The 22,230-nt window shown below is 39.1% G+C and overlaps 1 protein-coding gene across 1 annotated transcript; it reads right to left on the bottom strand.

Annotated features, from left to right (window-relative positions):
• Window positions 1-6,502: 6,502 nt before the first annotated feature.
• LOC133578067 (retinol dehydrogenase 14) lies at window positions 6,503-19,364 on the bottom strand. The gene is made up of 4 exons (XM_061932220.2): window positions 18,606-19,364; window positions 13,195-13,437; window positions 6,958-7,260; window positions 6,503-6,892 (listed from the first exon to the last, which is right to left on the bottom strand). The coding sequence occupies exons 1-4, from the start codon at window positions 18,724-18,726 to the stop codon at window positions 6,633-6,635; spliced, it is 927 nt and encodes a 308-aa protein (XP_061788204.1). The 5' UTR covers window positions 18,727-19,364; the 3' UTR covers window positions 6,503-6,632.
• Between the last annotated feature and the right edge of the window lie 2,866 nt (window positions 19,365-22,230).

The raw sequence follows: 22,230 nt of genomic DNA, 5'->3' as shown, positions 1-22,230 counted from the left end.
ATGCACGCTTTGTTTGTTTTGGTCTGTCAGACAGACCTTCAAAGTGCCTGCCTTACTGGTGACGTTTCACTCCGTTCCACCAATAAAATGCAGTCACTAGTGACGTTTGACTCCGTTCCACCAATCAGATGCAGTCACTGGTGACGTTGGACCAATCAAACAGAGCCAGGCGGTCACATGACCTGACTTAAACAAGTTGAAAAACGTATTGGGGCGTTACCATTTAGTGGTCAATTGTACGGAATATGTACTGTACTGTGCAATCTACTAATACAAGTTTCAATCAATCAATCAAAAGTGTGAAGGAAAAAAGACACTTTTTTTATTTCAACCGTACATCCCGTCACAAGCCTAAAGACTGACTGCACGGTTCCTGTCTTCACAATAAAAGTGCCGCTCCATCGCGCCTGCGCTTTCAAAATAAGAGTCTCCGAAAGCCAGCGCAAACAAGCTAGCAAGCTACGGAATTTGCCGCCAATATATTTCTTGTAAAGTGTGTGAAAACGAATATGGAAGCTGGACAAATAAGATACCAAAAACCAACCACTTTCATGTGGTATTAGACAGAAAGGAGGAACTTTTTTTCTCCTCCATTTGAAAACGTGGACGTTAAGCACTGCTGTCTGATTACAATCAATGCAAGTCATCAGAATCAGGTAATACACCAACTTATATTCTTGTCAACATGAAAGAAAGGAATCTATATGTGTTAAACATGCATGTATATTCATTAAAACACCTTTAACATGTAAACAAAAACGGCAAAATAAATAAATATAAATGATATACTGTATATATCAATGTATGTGTATATGTATATATATATATATATATATATATATATATATATATATATATATATATATATATATATGATATGTGTGTGTATGTTACTCATCAGTTACTCAGTACTTGAGTAGTTTTTTCACAACATACTTTTTACTTTTACTCAAGTAAATATTTGGGTGACTACTCCTTACTTTTACTTGAGTAATAAATCTCTAAAGTAACAGTACTCTTACTTGAGTACAATTTCTGGCTACTCTACCCACCTCTGGTAAATGGTAAATAAAAAGAGAATACAACAAATCCTTTTCAACTTATAGTCAATTGAATAGACTGCAAAGACAAGATATTTCATGTTCCAACTGGTAAACGTTTTGTTTTTTTTGCAAATATTAGCTCATTTGGAATTTGATGCCTGCGACTTGTTTCAAAAAAAGCTGGCACAAGTGGCAAAAAAGACTGAGAAAGTTGAGGAATGCTCATCAAACACTTATTTGGAACATACCACAGGTGAACAGGCTAATTGGAAACAGGTGGGTGCCATGATTAGGTATAAAAACAGCTTCCCAAAAGCAGCTTCGGTGAAATATATATATATATATATATATATATATATATATATATATATATATATATATATATATGTCATCATGGTCTCAAGCCAAACAGACTGTTTTAAATTCTCTCAGATCATTACACATACTTGCCAACCCTCCCGGATTTTCCGGGAGACTCCCGAAATTCAGCGCCTCTCCCGAAAACCTCCCGGGACAAATTTTCTCCCGAAAATCTCCCGAAATTCAGGCGGAGCTGGATGCCACGCCCCCTCCAGCTCCATGCGGACCTGAGTCCGCTTTCCCACAATATAAAGAAGGTCTACAGTAAAGCAGTCCGTCTGCCGTAAACAGCAATGTTGTGACACTCTTAAACAGGAAAATACTGCCATCTAGTGCATTTGATGAAAGCACTTTTGTGCGTGCCACACATAATCAGAGAGGGTGTTCAGCATGGTTAGAAAGATAGTGACAGAGAATAGAACAAGGATGGACAATTCAACCCTTTCACTCAACAATGAGTAGATGAGTGTTATGTGTGTGTATATGTGTAAATAAATGAACACTGAAATTCAAGTATTTCTTTTATTTATATATATATATATGTATATATATATATATATATATATATATATATATATATATATATATATATATATATATATATATATATATCCATCCATCCATCCATCCATTTCCTATCGCTTATTCCCTTCGGGGTCGCAGGGATATATATATATATGAAATACTTGACTTGGTGAATTCTAGCTGTAAATATACTCCTCCCCTCTTAACCACCCCCCGACCACGCCCACCCCACCCCCCTCACCCCACCTCCCGAAATTCGAGGTCTCAAGGTTGGCAAGTATCATTACATAATCAAGCACTGAAAATCCTCGATAAAAAGCCTCGGCGATACCACCATTGTAACATACTAGACAAATACGGTATACTTAGCTTTGAAAACCTGATCAGGTTCTCTAATATCCGCCTGGTACACAAGATCAAGGGTGGTGTCCGGGTCTGTGGGACCCGTTTTCATTTTTTATTAAAAGAAAAAACACTGAACTAGTATACCGTACAACCCTACTATGCACTAACAACTGTGTGTCAGTGTTGTTAAAATCAGTAAGGGGAGGAAGTATCGTTCCATAAATTGGTTGTGTCGATACCAAGGGTAGTATCAGTATATGATCGATACAGCAGTAGAATGATTGGGTTGAAATTTGTATTCTCGCAAAATCATCTTATTTTGTTAATGCTAACAAACTCTGAATAATTCCCTGGACACAGGAGGTCTTTGAGGGTAAATAGTAGTTTTAGTTTTTGTTTAGTTATTGACTTTGTTTTTGCTCAAATAATTGTATATAATTAAATAGAATAATGAACTGGTTAAAATATTGTGTTGATCTTGTTACACTGTCAATAGCACTCACCATAAATAAGTCGAAAAATTCCGGTAACACGTTTTATCGGTATCGGCCGATGTCACTCATGGATGATCGGTATCAGGTTAAAATGTTGCTAAAACCATCACTTTTCTATCAGTCACAGTGACTTTTCAAAACAAAAATATTACAGCAAAAATCATATGGGTTGATTGACATGTTTATTCTGTAAGCTAACTTCAATAGTTTGAAATTATTTTGACAGTTAATGCCAGTTATCCTGTCAACCTTTCACAAGACTTCAATTTGTTCATTGAAAGTATAAACAGTATAAACACTTTTTACAGTAAACAAATGGTAAAACAGTACTAAACAATTCCATTAAAAAAAAAAATTGGTGTCATTATTAACTTTCTGTCCAAGCTTGTATAATCTACTGCCTTGTTCAATTGTAAAAAATATTCTGTGCCTAAAATTCACATTTCTATCACAATTATCATACTGTAAACATGGTAAACTAACTTCATTAAAATTAATAGTCCTGTCAATAGCATGGAATTACAATTCAAATGTAGTTTTTTTGTAAGCCTTTCAAAAGAATTCAAAATATGAAAAATTAATGACAATTAATTGAAGCCATCAGACACTTGAAAAGTGGCACATCACATCTCTAATGTAATCATTTGAACTTTTCAACAGAAATAGCACTGCAAAAATATTAAGGACATACTTCTGTATTTTGGTAGTTATGCTGTCAACATTTAACAAGATTTCTTCAACTTGGACTTGAAAGCATAAATAGTATAAACACTTTTAACAGTATAACAGTACTAAACAATTCCAATAGATAACATTGGTGTCGTTACCTTTTTGTGGCTAAAATCCAAATGTATTCTATCAGATTGATCATACTGCAAAAATGATATGGTAACTTTATGATAAGTTTACTTCATTAAAATGTAATTCAATAGCATCATTAGCATGGAACTACAATTCAATTGCAGTTTTCTGTAAGCCTTTCAAAAGAATTGACGAAGAATTAATGAAAATGAATTTTCGAGTCGGGAAACATTTTCCGAAATAACTGATCAGCCAGTGCGATTGGAAGTCCATGCTCAATTATTGCCTCCGTAAATAAAACTTCGGCATTTATCACATCCAAAGAATCTGTTTGGGCGACGAAAAACGTTGAAAGTTTTCCACTTGTATCGCTAGCAACGGCATTAGACTTGTGTTTTTTTGTCCCAACGTGGTCTTTTACATCGCTAATTCCTCCGTGTCCGATCGAAAAATCGTGTCCGCACAAGGTGCAATTCGCGTAGTTTCCACCCTTTTTGGAACGGATAATTATTCCCGGATAGGCTTTTGAATATTCTTCACGGAATGACTGCAGTTTTCTTTTCGGTTTAAGACTCGTTTGCGATTTTTCTCCGGCCGATTCCATGATCGTTCGCTCGTTTGGAAACAATGGCAACTGGTGCCTCGTGCTTGGCAGCGGTGCTATAAATAGCCTCGCGCATGGCATTGGGAATGGCTCGATAGGAAGTTACGGGAAGCAGTGTCGATTGTCATTGTTGTTACGCGATTTCGTGAATAAAACTTTTTTTTAAATATTTGTTTTTAATTAATGAAAAACCGTATTTTTTTATCACTGCAACCGTAACCCGGAATAGGTTGATGAAAACCGTACTAATTACGGGAAAACCGGAGTAGTTGGCAGGTATGTAAATGCACGGCACTTTGAACGCTGTTGCCATGCGGGTGAAAGAAAGGCCGAAATGTAGCGATACGACCCAAGATTGTTACAATCTCACCTCACCCTCTCTCAGTCACATGACCTGGGGATTCATTTAGTACAATAACAATTCAACTTTTTCAAAACAGTTTCGTAAAACTCATTCTGGTTGCATGGAGGTGGTCTAAAATGGCTGTTTAAATATTATTTTTAAAAAATGTGATACATTTTTGAAAATTGATTTAGAATCGGAATGAATCAGAAACACGATTCGGATGTGAATCGATTTTTGTGCACCCCTATGAAATGAAATAGGTGTTTAATGGAGCATCATTTCCTCTAATAAAGTCATTATGAATTCAATAATGTAGACAGGGGTGCTCATTACGTCGATCGCGATCTACCGGTCGATCTCGGAGGGTGTGTCAGTCGATCACCAGCCAGGCATTAAAAAAATAGTCCTAAAAATGAGCGATCATAAATCTTCACTATGACGTCACTTTCGTCACTTGATTGACATTCACGGCACCCGAGGGTCTTCTGAGATGACGCTGGCTGCTGCCAGCTCATTAAAATTACCGACTGGAACGCGAGAAACACTTTATTTCAACAGACTCTGGCGCCGTACCTGTCGTCAAAACTCAAAAGACCGACTTGCACAGTTGCACGATAAAAGCTCTGCTTCATCCTGCCTGCGCTAACAAAATAAGAGTCTCAGAAAGCCGGCGTGCACAAGCTAGCAAGCTACGGAGTTTGCCGACAATGTATTTCTTGTAAAGTGTATACAAAGGAGTACGGAAGCTGGACAAATAAGATGCCAAAAACCAACCACTTTCATGTGGTATTGGACAGAAAGGAGGACTTTTTTTCTCCTCCATTCGAAAATGCGGACGTTATCATCACCACTGTATGATTCCAATCAATGCAAGTCATCACAATCAGGTAATACACCAACTTATATTCTTGTCTTCATTAAAGAAAGGAATCTATATGTGTTAAACATGCTTGTTTTATCTTTAACCACCTTTAAGTTGTTAACAATATTAACTATTTGTGTTAAACATGCTTGTATTATTTTTAACCACCTTTAACTTATTAACAATATTAACTATATGTGTTAAACATGCTTGTATTATCTTTAAACACCTTTAACTTGTTAACAATATTAACTATATGTATTAAACATACTTGTATTATCTTTAAACACCTTTAACTTGTTAACAATATTAACTATTTGTGTTAAACATGCTTGTATTATTTTTAACCACCTTTAAGTTGTTAACAATATTAACTATTTGTGTTAAACATGCTTGTATTATTTTTAACCACCTTTAACTTGTTAACAATATTAACTACATGTGTTAAACATACTTGCATTATCTTTAAACACCTTTAACTTGTTAACAATATTAACTATATGTATTAAACATACTTGTATTATCATTAAACACCTTTAATGTATTAACAATATTAACTACATGTGTTAAACATACTTGCATTATCTTTAAACACCTTTAACTTGTTAACAATATTAACTATATGTGTTAAACATGCTTGCATTATCATTAAACACCTTTAATGTATTAACAATATTAACTACATGTGTTAAACATACTCGCATTATCTTTAAACACCTTTAACTTGTTAACAATATTAACTATATGTGTTAAACATGCTTGTATTTTTCTTTAACCACCTTTAAGTTGTTAACAATATTAACTATTTGTGTTAAACATGCTTGTATTATTTTTAACCACCTTTAACTTGTTAACAATATTAACTACATGTGTTAAACATACTTGCATTATCTTTAAACACCTTTAACTTGTTAACAATATTAACTATATGTATTAAACATACTTGTATTATCATTAAACACCTTTAATGTATTAACAATATTAACTACATGTGTTAAACATACTTGCATTATCTTTAAACACCTTTAACTTGTTAACAATATTAACTATATGTGTTAAACATGCTTGCATTATCATTAAACACCTTTAACTTGTTAACAAAAACATATATTTCATAAATAAGTAAATATAAATGATATGTATGAATGAGGTAGATCCCCACGACTTGATCAATTGAAAAGTAGCTCGCCTGCAGAAAAAGTGTGAGCACCCCTGATGTAGAATAACTTGGAAATGTAAACAGGAAGTGGCGTCAGGACAGTTTGACCAGTCTCTCGCTGGCCTCCCACAGCTTTTTGGCCACGCCGGCGTCCCTGGCGAAAGGACGCAAGGCGGCGGCTCTGCAGTCCACAAAGTAGCCGCCGCCCATCTTGGCGGCGTGGTCCGACACGGCGCAGTGGACCACGGTCTGCGCTCCCGCCTCGCAGGGCACGAAGAACATCCACATGACGACGCGCATCAGCACGCGGAAGAGGACGGAGTAGTGACACGTCCATCCGCTCTGGACGAAGCCTGAGGACGGAGAGATGTCACGCGGGTTGATGGCGGACCGGGCGGCGGCGGCGGCGGCGTCTTACCCGGGTGCACGGCGTAGGACGTGACGCCCTTCCCCTGCGTGAGGCGTCCCAGCTGGTGGCTGAAGTAGACGTTGGCCAGCTTGCTGCGGCAGTAGGTGAAGAAGGGCAGCAGGTTGTAGTTGAGGTCCTGGAAGTCCAGCTTCTGGTACTTGTAGCTGGAGCAGGTGAGCGTCACCACGCGGCTGGGGGCGCACTCCTTCAGGCGGCCCAGCAGCAGGTCGGTGAGCAGGAAGTGGCCCAGGTGGTTGACGCCGAAGCACATGCTGAAGCCGTCTTCCGTCCAGTCCAGGACGCCGGGCATGGCTGGAGGAAAGGCGGACGTTAGTGACGGGTCCGGCAACACCGATGCATCGGCGCATGCGTCGAGCTCATAGAGCAAAACCCTGTGTCGGTTTTAGAAAGTCACGTGACCGATCATGAGCTGTTTTGGTCACGTGACCGATACGCGAACTGTGTCGCACTGACGCCTCCTCTGTGCCCTGTGAGCGGCTCTTTTCTACAGCCGGAGAAATAATAACTAAGAAGAGAAATCGTCTAAAATGTAATACGTCGGAAAAACTTATTTATTTTTTTATAAAAATGTGTAAAAATTTAAATAAAAAAAATTCCCAGTCCACAATCATCCACAACACATTCTCTTAGATTTCCATGTTATGATACATGTTCACATTATTTATTGACTGTATCTAAAAAAGATAAAAATATATTTTTATTTACCGTATTTTCCGCACCATAAGGCGCCCTGGGTTATAAGCCGCGCCTTCAATGATCGGCATATTTCAAAACTTTGTCCACCTATAAGCCGCCCCGTGTTATAAGCCGCATCTAACTGCGCTAAAGGGAATGTCAAAAAAACAGTCAGATAGGTCAGTCAAACTTTAATAATATATTAAAACCAGCGTGATGTGGGCGCGCATGGAGTCGTATATCAACATGGACGGAGCTGTGTGAAAAAAGCCACCCGGCCTCATCGTGTAAACTTCCCTTAACCACTCGCTCATCTTTTCTTCATCCATCCATCCCTTCGAGTTAGCTTTTATGATGACGCCGGCTGGAAAGGTCTCTTTTGGCAAGGTCTTCCTTTTGAATATCACCATGGGTGGAAGTTTCTGGCCATTAGCATGGCAAGCTAGAACCACAGTGAAGGATGACTTCTCATTCCCTGTGGTGCGAATATTCACCGTACGTGCTCCCGTTGTATCCACAGTGCGGTTCACAGGAATATCAAAAGTCAGTGGAACCTCGTCCATGTTGATAATGTTCTCTGGCCGGATCTTTTTTTCAGCTATCTTGTTTTTACAATATGCACGGAAAGTAGCCAGCTTTTCTTGAAAGTCTTTAGGCAGTTGCTGTGAAATAGTAGTCCGTGTGCGGATGGAGAGATTGCGTCTTTTCATGAACCGGAAACCTGTCGCTTAGTAGGAGCCATTTTGTGGTCTTTACAGATGTAAACACACAAAGGAAATGAAACGTAATATCCGCGCGCTTCTTCTTCTTCTACCGGGGCGGGTGGTTGCTTACAGTAGAAGAAGAAGCGCTTCCTCTTCTATGGGGGCGGGTGCTTCCTCTTCTACGGGGAAAAAAGATGGCGGCTGTTTACCGTAGTTGCGAGACCTAAACTTTATGAAAATGAATCTTAATATTAATCCATATATAAAGCGCACCGGGTTATAAGCCGCACTGTCAGCTTTTGAGTAAATTTGTGGGTTTTAGGTGCGGCTAATAGTGCGGAAAATACGGTAAATGAAGATATGAAATAATCCTAAATGAAATACAATGACTTGGTTTATATTATTGTATATACTAGGGCAGGGGTCACCAACGCGGTGCCCGCAGTCACCAGGTAGCCCGTAAGGACCAGATCAGTCGCCCGCTGGCCTGTTCTAAAAATAGCTCAAAGAGCAGCACTTACCAGTGAGCTGCCTCTATTTTTTAAATTGTATTTATTTACTAGCAAGCTGGTCTCGCTTTGCTCGACATTTTTAATTCTAAAAGAGACAAAACTCAAATAGAATTTGAAAATCCAAGAAAATATTTTAAAGACTTGTTCTTCACTTGGAATAAGCGGTAGAAAATGGATGGATGGATGGGTCTTCACTTGTTTAAATAAATTCTTTTTTTTTTTTTACTTTGCTTCTTATTACTTTTAGAAATACAATTTTAGAGAAAAAATACAACCTTAAAAATGATTTTAGGATTTTTAAACAAATATACCTTTTTACCTTTTAAATTTCTTCCTCTTCTTTCCTGACTATTTAAATCAATGTTCAAGTAAAACATTTTTTTTTTTTTTTTATTGTAAAGAATAATAAATATTTTAGCTTCTGGTTTTTCGACGAAGAATATTTGTGAAATATTTCTTCAAACTTACTATGATTAAAATTCAAAAAAATTATTCTGGCAAATCTAGAAAATCTGTAGAATCAAATTTAAATCTTATTTCAAAGTATTTTGAATTTCTTTTCAAATGTTTGTTCTGGAAAATTTAGAAGAAATACTGATTTGTCTTTGTTAGAAATATAGCTTGGTCCAATTTGTTAAATATTCTAACAAAGTGCAGATTGGATTTTAACCAATTTAAAACATGTCATCAAAATTCTAAAATGTATCTTAATCAGGAAAAATTACCAATGATCAGTGTTGGGACTAACGCGTTACAAAGTAACGCGTTACTGTAACGCCGTTACTATCGGCGGTAACTAGTAATCTAACGCGTTATTTTTTATATTCAGTAACTCCGTTACCGTTACTACATGATGCGTTACTGCGTTATTTTTTATGTAGTATCGGCTAGAAACTGAGAAGATCTGAGTGTTGCAGCGCTGCTGAAGAGGCGACAAAAAAGAGGCGCGCCGCGTGCTGTCTGTGTGTACGTGTGTGTGTGAGTGTGTGTGGGAGGGGGCGTGTCTGTGTCTACTATCAAGACGTCATGGCGAACCCCGAAGCCGAGTTTCTTAAAATGGAGATATTTTCAGTACGTTTCTTTTATCGACCACAAAGAAAAGAACATTTTAGCTGAATGTAAGTTTCAAATATGCTGAAACAGCGACAAAAACAACATGCTTCGACGAAGCTAGTAAAGAGACACACACTTCACCTCCACCTCCAACAGTGGCTGGATTTTAACAAGGCACTGCACACTGAAGGTACACACACTCTGTCAATTCTCTTATATACTCTTTCATTTTAAACTTTTAGAGTGTTTGATTATCACATCACTCTAAATGTTTAGACTATAAAGTTCACAAACCTAAAGAGGGATACTAGTGGGCCAGGCTAATATTTCCTTTTCTCTAAACTAAGTGGGGACATGTGTAGAGTGTTCTGGGCTTCAGACTATGATTTTATTTCAGAATTCCTTGAGAAAACGCCTGGTTAGGCTTTGTGTATGTAGTGTGTGCCTTTCTTGTTTTACAGCTATGTTGTTATTATGCTGTTTGTTACTTATGTATGTTAAGTTGCAGCTATTTAAAATAGTTTTGTCAATTTGTTCTGGTCTGAAACAAATTGGCCCTTTAAAACATATCTTTGTCTTTGTGTGTTGTATGTAGACCACATTGCTTAGCAGAGTTCAGTGATGCAAATGCATGTCAAGTTGATCAACAGATTGTATTATTCTCCAGTGCAATAACAGTACTAAAATGAAGGCTAAAAGGCATTAAATGGGGCCTTAAAAAAATAAAAAATAAATATATAAGTAACTAAATAGTTACTTTTCACAGTAACGCATTACTTTTTGGTTTAAGTAACTGAGTTAGTAACTGAGTTACTTTTGAAATAAAGTAACTAGTAACTGTAACTAGTTACTGGTTTTCAGTAACTAACCCAAAATGATTCCCGGGCGATTCACCCACTGCTCCCCTCACCTCCCAGGGGGTGATCAAGGGTGATGGGTCAAATGCAGAGAATAATTTCGCCACACCTAGTGTGTGTGTGACAATCATTGGTACTTTAACTTTAACTTTTAACTTTAACTGCCAATGATGTTCCATAAATTCTTTTTTTAATTTTTTCAAAAAGATTCAAATGAGCTAGTTTTTCCTCTTCTTTTTGTCGGTTGAATTTTGAATTTTAAAGAATCGAAATTGAAGATAAACTATGTTACAAAATTTTATTTTTATTTTTTTCGTGTTTTCTCCTCTTTTAAAGCGTTCAATTAAGTGTTTTTTTTTCATCATTTATTCTCTACAAAAAACCTTCCGTAAAAGGAAAAAAAAATGTACGACGGAATGGCAGACAGAAATACCCATTTTTTTATATACAGGTAAAAGCCAGTAAATTAGAATATTTTGAAAAACTTGATTTATTTCAGTAATTGCATTCAAAAGGTGTAACTTGTACATTATATTTATTCATTGCACACAGACTGATGCATTCAAATGTTTATTTCATTTAATTTTGATGATTTGAAGTGGCAACAAATGAAAATCCAAAATTCCGTGTGTCACAAAATTAGAATATTACTTAAGGCTAATACAAAAAAGGGATTTTTAGAAATGTTGGCCAACTGAAAAGTATGAAAATGAAAAATATGAGCATGTACAATACTCAATACTTGGTTGGAGCTCCTTTTGCCTCAATTACTGCGTTAATGCGGCGTGGCATGGAGTCAATGAGTTTCTGGCACTGCTCAGGTGTTATGAGAGCCCAGGTTGCTCTGATAGTGGCCTTCAACTCTTCTGCGTTTTGGGTCTGGCATTCTGCATCTTCCTTTTCACAATACCCCACAGATTTTCTATGGGGCTAAGGTCAGGGGAGTTGGCGGGCCAATTTAAAACAGAAATACCATGGTCCGTAAACCAGGCACGGGTAGATTTTGCGCTGTGTGCAGGCGCCAAGTCCTGTTGGAACTTGAAATCTCCATCTCCATAGAGCAGGTCAGCAGCAGGAAGCATGAAGTGCTCTAAAACTTGCTGGTAGACGGCTGCGTTGACCCTGGATCTCAGGAAACAGAGTGGACCGACACCAGCAGATGACATGGCACCCCAAACCATCACTGATGGTGGAAACTTTACACTAGACTTCAGGCAACGTGGATCCTGTGCCTCTCCTGTCTTCCTCCAGACTCTGGGACCTCGATTTCCAAAGGAAATGCAAAATTTGCATGGTTGGGTGATGGTTTGGGGTGCCATGTCATCTGCTGGTGTCGGTCCACTCTGTTTCCTGAGATCCAGGGTCAACGCAGCCGTCTACCAGCAAGTTTTAGAGCACTTCATGCTTCCTGCTGCTGACCTGCTCTATGGAGATGGAGATTTCAAGTTCCAACAGGACTTGGCGCCTGCACACAGCGCAAAATCTACCCGTGCCTGGTTTACGGACCATGGTATTTCTGTTCTAAATTGGCCCGCCAACTCCCCTGACCTTAGCCCCATAGAAAATCTGTGGGGTATTGTGAAAAGGAAGATGCAGAATGCCAGACCCAAAAACGCAGAAGAGTTGAAGGCCACTATCAGAGCAACCTGGGCTCTCATAACACCTGAGCAGTGCCAGAAACTCATCGACTCCATGCCACGCCGCATTAACGCAGTAATTGAGGCAAAAGGAGCTCCAACCAAGTATTGAGTATTGTACATGCTCATATTTTTCATTTTCATACTTTTCAGTTGGCCAACATTTCTAAAAATCCCTTTTTTGTATTAGCCTTAAGTAATATTCTAATTTTGTGACACACGGAATTTTGGATTTTCATTTGTTGCCACTTCAAATCATCAAAATTAAATGAAATAAACATTTGAATGCATCAGTCTGTGTGCAATGAATAAATATAATGTACAAGTTACACCTTTTGAATGCAATTACTGAAATAAATCAAGTTTTTCAAAATATTCTAATTTACTGGCTTTTACCTGTATATAAATGTATTTATTTAGCTATTCTTGTTTAAATCACACTTACGTGTAACTTACAAATGACAATATATTTATTTATTTAAGTGTGTATCAAACTGGTAGCCCTTCGCATTAATCAGTACCCAAGAAGTAGTTTTTGGTTTCAAAAAGGTTGGTGACCCCTGTACTAGGGCATACAATCAGTGTCAGTTGAGTCGGTCCATAGGTTGCCTGTAGGGATTTTTAATGTCCAGCAGATGTCAGTATTTAGTGACACAGTATCGACACAGTATCAATACAGTTTTGCAATGTGTCGAAACGCTTCATGACGCCTCATCAACCCATCACTAGCGGACGTCTTGTTTGAGTTTGGCCGCGTCTTAAATGGCGCCATCGGGTCGTCACTCACCGGCGTTGTTGACCAGGACGTCCAGCCGCTTCTCCTGCCGGAGGAAGGTCTCGCAGAAGTCCCGCACCGAGCGCAGGTTGGCCAGGTCCAGCTCCATGTGGACCACCAGCAGACTGCGGCTCCTGAATTTGATCTCCCGCACCGCCTTCTCCGCCTTGTCGGGGTCTCGGCAGGCGATGACCACGCGGGCGCCCCTCATGGCTAAAGCCACGGCCGTCTCCTTGCCCACCCCAGAACATCCTCCTGGCAAAGGTCAAAGGTCATCAGGTTCAGCTCAGCTTTTAATACAGTGCAAATTCACATACCGTATTTTCCGCACCATAAGCCGCCCTGGGTTATAAGCCGCGCCTTCAATGAACGGCATATTTCAAAACTTTGTCCACCTATAAGCCGCCCCGTGTTATAAGCCGCATCTAACTGCGCTAAAGGAATGTCAAAAAAACAGTCAGATAGGTCAGTCAAACTTTAATAATATATTAAAAACCAGCGTGATGTGGGCGCGCATGGAGTCGTATATCAACATGGACGGAGCTGCGTGAAAAAAGCCACCCGGCCTCTTCGCGTAAACTTACCTTAACCACTCGCTCACCTTTTCTTCATCCATCCATCCCTTCGAGTTAGCTTTTATGATGACGCCGGCTGGAAAGGTCTCTTTTGGCAAGGTCTTCCTTTTGAATATCACCATGGGTGGAAGTTTCTGGCCATTAGCATGGCAAGCTAGAACCACAGTGAAGGATGACTTCTCATTCCCTGTGGTGCGAATATTCACCGTACGTGCTCCCGTTGTATCCACAGTGCGGTTCACAGGAATATCAAAAGTCAGTGGAACCTCGTCCATGTTGATAATGTTCTCTGGCCGGATCTTTTTTTCAGCTATCTTGTTTTTACAATATGCACGGAAAGTAGCCAGCTTTTCTTGAAAGTCTTTAGGCAGTTGCTGTGAAATAGTAGTCCGTGTGCGGATGGAGGGATTGCGTCTTTTCATGAACCGGAAACCTGTCGCTTAGTAGGAGCCATTTTGTGGTCTTTACAGATGTAAACACACAAAGGAAATGAAACGTAATATCCGCGCGCTTCTTCTTCTTCTACGGAGGCGGGTGGTTGCTTACAGTAGAAGAAGAAGCGCTTCCTCTTCTATGGGGGCGGGTGCTTACCTTGGCGGTTGCTTGCGTAGAAGAAGAAGCGCTTCCTGTTCTACCGGGAAAAAAGATGGTGGCTGTTTACCGTAGTTGCGAGACCTAAACTTTATGAAAATGAATCTTAATATTAATCCATATATAAAGCGCACCGGGTTATAAGCCGCACTGTCAGCTTTTGAGTAAATTTGTGGTTTTTAGGTGTGGCTAATAGTGCGGAAAATACGGTACTCTTAGAGAAGCTCAAAAACATGGGTGTAAACTCCACCTTGATCAAATGGTTCCACTCTTTTTTAACAAACAGAACACAGCAAGTGAAGGTCAACAGAACACTGTCAGACACCAAACACTGCAACACAGGCGTCCCACAGGGTTGCGTTGTATCACCAACACTATTTGCATTGTACACCAATGATTGTAGGACTGTGCACCCTAACAATTATATGGTGAAATTTGCGGACGATTCCGTGCTCCTAAGCCTTCTACACAAGGATACGGACCCCTCTGTGTACCAAGACGAGATAGACCTATTTATTAGGTGGTGTGACACTAACCATCTTATTTTAAATGTGACCAAGACACAGGAAATGGTTTTGGATCCGAGGAAAGTGACTGACCATGAGCCAGTGGTCATCAAAAATCAGGAAATCACCCAGGTATCCTCATATAAATATTTAAAGTTAAAGTTAAAGTTAAAGTACCAATGATTGTCACACACACACTAGGTGTGGCGAAATTATTCTCTGCATTTGACCCATCACCCTTGATCACCCCCTGGGAGGTGAGGGGAGCAGTGGGCAGCAGCGATGGCTGCGCCCGGGAATCATTTTGGTGATTTAACCCCCAATTCCAACCCTTGATGCTGAGTGCCAAGCAGGGAGGTAATGGGTCCCATTTGTATAGTCTTTGGTATGACTCGGCCGGGGTTTGAATTCCCAACCTACCGATCTCAGGACGGACACTCTAACCACTTGGCCACTGAGTAGGTGGCCAAGTGGTTCATATTGATAATCTTCTCTGCTGGAAGACACATATTGACAAACTGTGCAATAGACTGCAACAGAGGCTATATTTTTTGCGAAGATTAAGATTGTACGGCGTAAGCATGCCACATCATGATGATTTTCTACCGTGCCATTGTAGAGAGCATCATTAGATACGGGATCACCTCATGGTTTGGCAACCTAACCGTTAAGCTAAAAAGCAAACTGGCCGGTAGAGATGCGCGGATAGGCAATTATTTCATCCGCAACCGCATCAGAAAGTCGTCAACCATCCGCAATCCACCCGATCTAACATTTGATCAGAACTGCATCCGCCCGCACCCGCCCGTTGTTATATATCTAATATAGACGATGCAAGGCATTAGTGAGGTTATAAAGCTTTTGCCTGTTAAAGAAAGGAGACTGATCCAACGCAGCACAGACATTCGCGTGCCACGCTGTCACGACCCAGACGCACACCAGTGCGCAATCATATGGGAGCCGCGCTGAGCGCACCTCCAAGCGCGTCTCGCTGCCGGCGACGGCCGAGTATATGGGCCCGACGCTCCAGCGCCATCCATTTTCAGGGCTAGTTGATTCGGCAGGTGGGTTGTTACACACTCCTTAGCGGGTTCCGACGTCCATGGCCACCGTCCTGCTGTCTATATCAACCAGGGTGAGCCCCACCCCTTTCGTGAGCGCACTGCGCGCGGAGTGACCCCTGTTACGCGCCCCCGGCAACAGGGGTGGCGGGCAGGTAAGCTGCGCGGGCGGAGCGCGCGGAGTGACCCCTGTTACGAGCCCCCGGCCACGGGGGTGGCGGGCAGGTAAGCTGCTTACCTGCTGCGCGTGACGCCGGCCGCGGCGAAGGCGGACGAGGCGGGGTGTCGGTGCGGTGGGCGCGGTGGTGACCCTGGACGTGCGTCGGGCCCTTCTCGCGGATCGCCTCAGCTACGGCTCCCGGTGGGGCCCTCTCGGGGGAAGGGGCCTCGGTCCTGGACCCCGGCGAGGCGTCGGGGGCCTTCTCCGCTCCGTAAAAGTGTCCATCTCTTTTTTTTTTTTTCTTCTGTTGTGGCATATGCAGCAGGTGCCTGCTCGTTTTTCGTATGTGGGTAACAACATTTAACTATGTATATATATTTCCGAATTGGTTTAACTGCCACCCGCCTGAATCTATTTAAAATCTAATTTTTTTTAATTTCAATCGCCCGACCCGACCCGACCCGACCCGACCCGACCCGCTGATAAAATCTAATTTTTTTTAAATTACATCCGCCCGATCCGCGGATAATCCGCCGACTCCGCGGTTGTGCCCGCAAACCGCGCATCTCTACTGGCCGGCATGCATAAAACGGCAATGAAAATCGTAGGGAGGAAAGAATATGAGCCTATACAGAGCATCTATGAGCAGGCGGTTAGGAAAAAAGCTAAGAAAATTATTTCCAACTCACAACATCCACTCTTTCCTGAATATGGAACCCTGCCATCAGGGAGAAGACTCCGGGTCCCACTATGCAAATCTAACCGCCTTAAATTATCATTTGTTCCAGCCTCCATTAAGCTGACCAACAATGTGCAATAGAATTTTAATACATAGGTTAGCACTTTTTTAGCACATAGCACCAGAGGTGGGTAGTAACACGCTACATTTACTCCGTTACATCTACTTGAGTAACTTTTGGGATAAATTGTACTTCTAAGAGTAGTTTTAATGCAACATACTTTTACTTTTACTTAAGTATATTTATAGAGAAGGAACGCTACTTTTACTCCGCTACTTTTATCTACATTCAGCTCGCTACTCGCTACTAATTTTTATCGATCTGTTAATGCACGCTTTGTTTGTTTTGGTCTGTCAGACAGACCTTCAAAGTGCCTGCCTTACTGGTGACGTTTCACTTCGTTCCACCAATCAGATGCAGTCACTGGTGACGTTGGACCAATCAAACAGAGCCAGGTGGTCACATGACCTGACTTAAACAAGTTGAAAAACTTATTGGGGTGTTACCATTTAGTGGTCAATTGTACGGAATGTGTACTGTACTGTGCAATCTAATAATAAAAGTTCCAATCAATCAATCAAAAGTGTGAAGGAAAAAAGATACATTTTTATTTTAACCGTACATCCCGTCAAAAGCCTAAAGACTGACCGCACATGAGGACATTCCTGTCTTCACAATAAAAGTGCCGCTCCATCGCGCCTGCGCTTTCAAAACAAGAGTCTCCGAAAGCCAGCGCAAACAAGCTAGCAAGCTACGGAGTTTGACGCCAATATATTTCTTGTAAAGTGTATAAAAACGAATATGGAAGCTGGACAAACAAGATGCCAAAAACCCACCACTTTCATGTGGTATTAGACAGAAAGGAGGAACTTTTCTTCACCTCCATTTGAAAACGTGGATGTTATCATCACAACTGTCTGATTACAATCAATGCAAGTCATCAGAATCAGGTAATACACCAACTTATATTCTTGTCTTCATGAAAGAAAGGAATCTATATGTTAAACATGCATGTATATTCATTAAAACCCCTTTAACATGTAAACAAAAACAGCTAAATAAATACATATAAATTATATACTGTATATATCAATGTATATGTATGTATGTATGTATATATATATATATATATATATATATATATATATATATATATATATATATATATATATACATACATATGAGTGTGTATGTTACTCATCAGTTACTCAGTACTTGAGTAGTTTTTTCACAACATACTTTTTACTTTTACTCAAGTAAATATTTAGGTGACTACTCCTTACTTTTACTTGAGTAATAAATCTCTAAAGTAACAGTACTCTTACTTGAGTACAATTTCTGGCTACTCTACCCACCTCTGCATAGCACTTTAGCACATAGCACTTTAGAACTAAGCACTTTAGCACACAGCACTTTATCCATGAGCTCTAGTGCAATGCACATTGGTACTTTATCTTTATCTCCATACTGTAGATTTGATGCCTACATCAAAGTGCCACCTATGTCTATCAAGCTCCATGTTCTGATGTTTAAATGTTAGTTGTCTGGTTGTGGTTGTGTCTGTGCTTGTGTTTTTGTTCTGTTGTTTTTGGGTATGTTAAGAAAGCAATGATGCACTGTGCCCAAGACAAATTTCCCCGCGGGGACAATAAAGTTGAACCTTGACCTTGACCTTGACCTCTAGAATCCATTTGCACAAAACACATTCATGTGAGTAAACAAAACATTCATAAACAGGTCATTTACAACCGGAAGTCCAGCTCATTTACACCCGGAAGTGGCTTAATTACCAGTGATTAGAACCGTCTTTCCATCCAGTCGCTTCAGGTCGGTGCAGTACCTCCTCTTTTTCATCCACTTCAAAACAAAAAAGGCGACCAACGACGCGACTATTGTGTATAAAACATACATTTTGTCAAGATGCTAGCCCGTTAGCTTACTAGCCTGTTAGTTAGCTTTGTCGGTCCGCCCCAAAAAAAACACGCAATTTTCCTTCCTCCTTTTCCTTCGCTGTTGACCATAACATAAAATGTTTAGTTTAATCAAATGGATGAATCACATTATTTTAAAAACAACATTTCATTCATTTTTTGTCTGCTGTAAAGAAATAGCGAGTGGGTTAGTCGTCAAAAGCGCGCATGCGCGAATTGACGCGGCAATGCATCATGGGAAATATTTCGAACGTATATCCCTGCTCGGTTATATATCATATTTCCGCTGCGACGTCTCTTCACCGTTGAGCATAAAATAAAAAATGTTTAGTTTAATCAAATGGATAAGTCACATTATTTAAAAACAACATTTCATTCATTTTTTGTCTGCTGTAAATAAATAGCTAGTGGGTTAGTCGTCAAAAGCGCGCATGCGCGAATCGACGCGGCAATGCATCATGGGAAATATTTCGGACGTATATCTTTCTTTTCTTTCTTTCTTTAGTTTATTTGGAACATGAACACACTTACATCATAATACATCACACAATTTCATATAATTTCATTTTACATCATGCCCGAAAAGGAGTAAGCTTATTTAATCCTACCCCTTTCCCACTTCAAAGCGTTTACAAATATATAGAATCATTTACTGACCTTTTTATATAATAAAATAACATCTATGAATTAGTATACAACAGTTTTGTAATATGTAATTAATTAATTAATTCAGTCATTATTAACATACTGAGATGAAGAATATCTTATTTTCAATAAGGTTGAAAGTATTTCTCATAATTCTTCTTTTTTGTACTCTGTAAGCACTATTATTTTGAACAACCTCTTAAACTGGATCATATCAGTACAATTTTTAACTTCTTTACTTAATCCATTCCATCATTTAATTCCACATACTGATATCCTAAAAGTTCTAAGTGTTGTACGTGCATATAAATTATTTTTTCCTCTAAGGTTATATTTCTCCTCTTTAGTTGAGAAGAATTGTTGTACATTCTTTGGTAGCAGGTTATAGTTTGCTTTGTACATCATTTTAGCTGTTTGCAATTTGACCAAATCACCAAACTTTAATATTTCTGACTTAATAAATAAAGTGTTTGTGTGTTCTCTATATCCAACATGATGTATTATTCTAACTGATCTTTTTTTGTAACACGGTTAGCGAATGTAGCGCACATTTGTAGTTATTTCCCCATATTTCTGCACAATAACTCAGATATGGTAACACTAGCGAGCAGTAGAGAATATGTAGTGATTTTTGGCCCAGGACATATTTTGCTTTATTCATTATTGAAATGTTTTTTGCCACCTTATGTTGTATGTTTTGTATATGAGATTTCCAGTTCATTTGATCATCTATTAATACTCCCAAAAATCTAGTTTCTTTTACCCTTTCTATGTCTACTTCGTCTATTTGTATTTGTGTATGATGCTCTTTTCTACTATTACCAAATAGCATTATTTTAGTTTTACTGAGATTCAAAGATAAGTCTGTTTTTGTCGAACCATCTTTTTAATTTGTTCATTTCTTCTGTTATTATTTGTATTATCTTCTGTGTGCTCTCTCCTGAACAGAAAGCAGTTGTGTCGTCTGCAAATAAAACCAACTTTAAGTCCTTCGTAACCTTACAAATGTGGTTTATATAAAGATTGAACAATCTTGGTCCCAGTATTGACCTCTGGGGTACACCACAGGATATATCTAGCCGTGTTGACATATTTTCACCCATCTTTACATATTGCTTCCTGTTGGTTAAATAACTTCTTACCCAATTCAATACCAAACCTCTGATGCCATATCGTTCTAATTTTCGTATTAAAATATCATGATTAATTGTGTCAAATGCTTTTGTTAAGTCCATGAATACTGCGGCCGCACATTCTTTACCATCTATTGCATTGGTCATTTCCTCTGTTATTTTGGTTAGTGCTATTGATGTTGAGATATTTGCTCGGAATCCATATTGGTTCTCCACAAGCGTCCCACTTTTGTTAATAAATAAATCTAATCGACTATTGAATAATTTTTCCAAGATTTTGGAGAATTGTGGAAGTAATGAAACTGGTCTGTAGTTAGTAAACTGGTGTACGTTTCCATTCTTATAAATTGGTACGACTTTTGCAATTTTCATTATATCAGGGAATTTACCGGTTAAAAATGATACATTGGTGATATATGTCAGAGGTTCTGAAATGTCTTGTATAACCTTTTTTATCGTTACCATATCTATTCCATGACAGTCGGTTGAGGTCTTGGATTTACAATTTTTTACAATTTTGATTATTTCTTCTTTTGTTACACTTTTAAGAAACATGGAATTGGGATTTCTGTCTATGAGCTCACTCAAGGCCTCAACTGACCCATCATCTGCATTTGGAATTCTTTGATCCAGATTTTTTCCCTGCTCAGTTATATCATATTTCCGCTGCGATGTCTCTTCACCGTTGAGCATAAACTAAAAAATGTTTAGTTTAATCAAATGGATAAGTCACATTATTTAAAAACAACATTTCATTCATTTTTTGTCTGCTGTAAAGAAATAGCTAGTGGGTTAGTCGTCAAAAGCGCGCATGCGCGAATTGACGCGGCGATGCATCATGGGAGATGTTTAGCGCGTCTGTCGTTGCTCGGCTGTATCATATTTACCTGCAAGAAATCAATTTAATTTACTTCAAAAGCTTCATGTTGTTTTTGAAAGGTCGTTTAGAAGTTTACTAAAAGTACTAAATCATTTTTTTTTAGGCCAAAAAAAGTCCCATTTGAACCTAATAAAATGATACAAAACATTTCGAAGACTCCAAACTTTCATAATATTTTCCCTGCTAAGTAAACGAGAATCTGTAATCATCTTTCCTTGCCGTCGTGATGTTCTTCTCATTATTTTTTTGGCTTAGTTCACCGAAAATGATCTGAACTCGCTCGCAAGGAACACTATTGGTTGTAGTTAATAACCACAAGCAAAAGTCCATTAATGATTTCACAGATACAATGTATAGTATGAGTTTGTATCCCCAAATCACAAGGCCAACCAGAATTGCAAGTCACAGTGCTACACTTATTGACAATATCTTCACTAATGTCTTTGAAAATAATACAACAAGTGGACTGTTAACAACCGACATCAGCGACCATCTGCCAGTCTTTACTATTTATGATGGGAACTACAGGAAGAAGAATATTGACAAAAAGACATTTCAAAGACTATGCACAGAGGAAGGAATGATTTCCTTCAGGAAGGATCTGAGGAAACAAATTTGGGACAACGTATATAATGAAGATGATGTAGATGATGCATATGGGAATTTTGTTAACACCTTTCTTACACTCTATGATAAACATTGTCCATGGAAAGAACGTAGTAAGAAGCAAAAGAAAAACAACCAACCATGGATGACAAAAGGACTGAAAAATGCTTGTCACAAAAAAAAACACATTGTATCGAATATTTATAACACAGAGATCTAT

This window comes from Nerophis lumbriciformis, linkage group LG03, assembly GCF_033978685.3.
Source record: "Nerophis lumbriciformis linkage group LG03, RoL_Nlum_v2.1, whole genome shotgun sequence".
In the NCBI taxonomy this organism is placed as follows: domain Eukaryota; kingdom Metazoa; phylum Chordata; class Actinopteri; order Syngnathiformes; family Syngnathidae; genus Nerophis; species Nerophis lumbriciformis.
Note: the sequence above shows the minus strand (reverse complement) of the source record. Positions and strands in the feature narration are given on the sequence as shown.

Coding starts and splice junctions, on each gene's coding strand:
- LOC133578067 (XM_061932220.2), bottom strand. CDS start 18,726: ATGTATGTTTTATACACAATAGTCGCGTCGTTGGTCGCCTTTTTTGTT. Junction 13,438..18,605: donor AAAGACGGTTCTAATCACTG/GTAATTAAGCCA, acceptor GACCTTTGCCAG/GAGGATGTTCTGGGGTGGGC. Junction 6,893..6,957: donor GTCCTACGCCGTGCACCCGG/GTAAGACGCCGC, acceptor CTCCGTCCTCAG/GCTTCGTCCAGAGCGGATGG.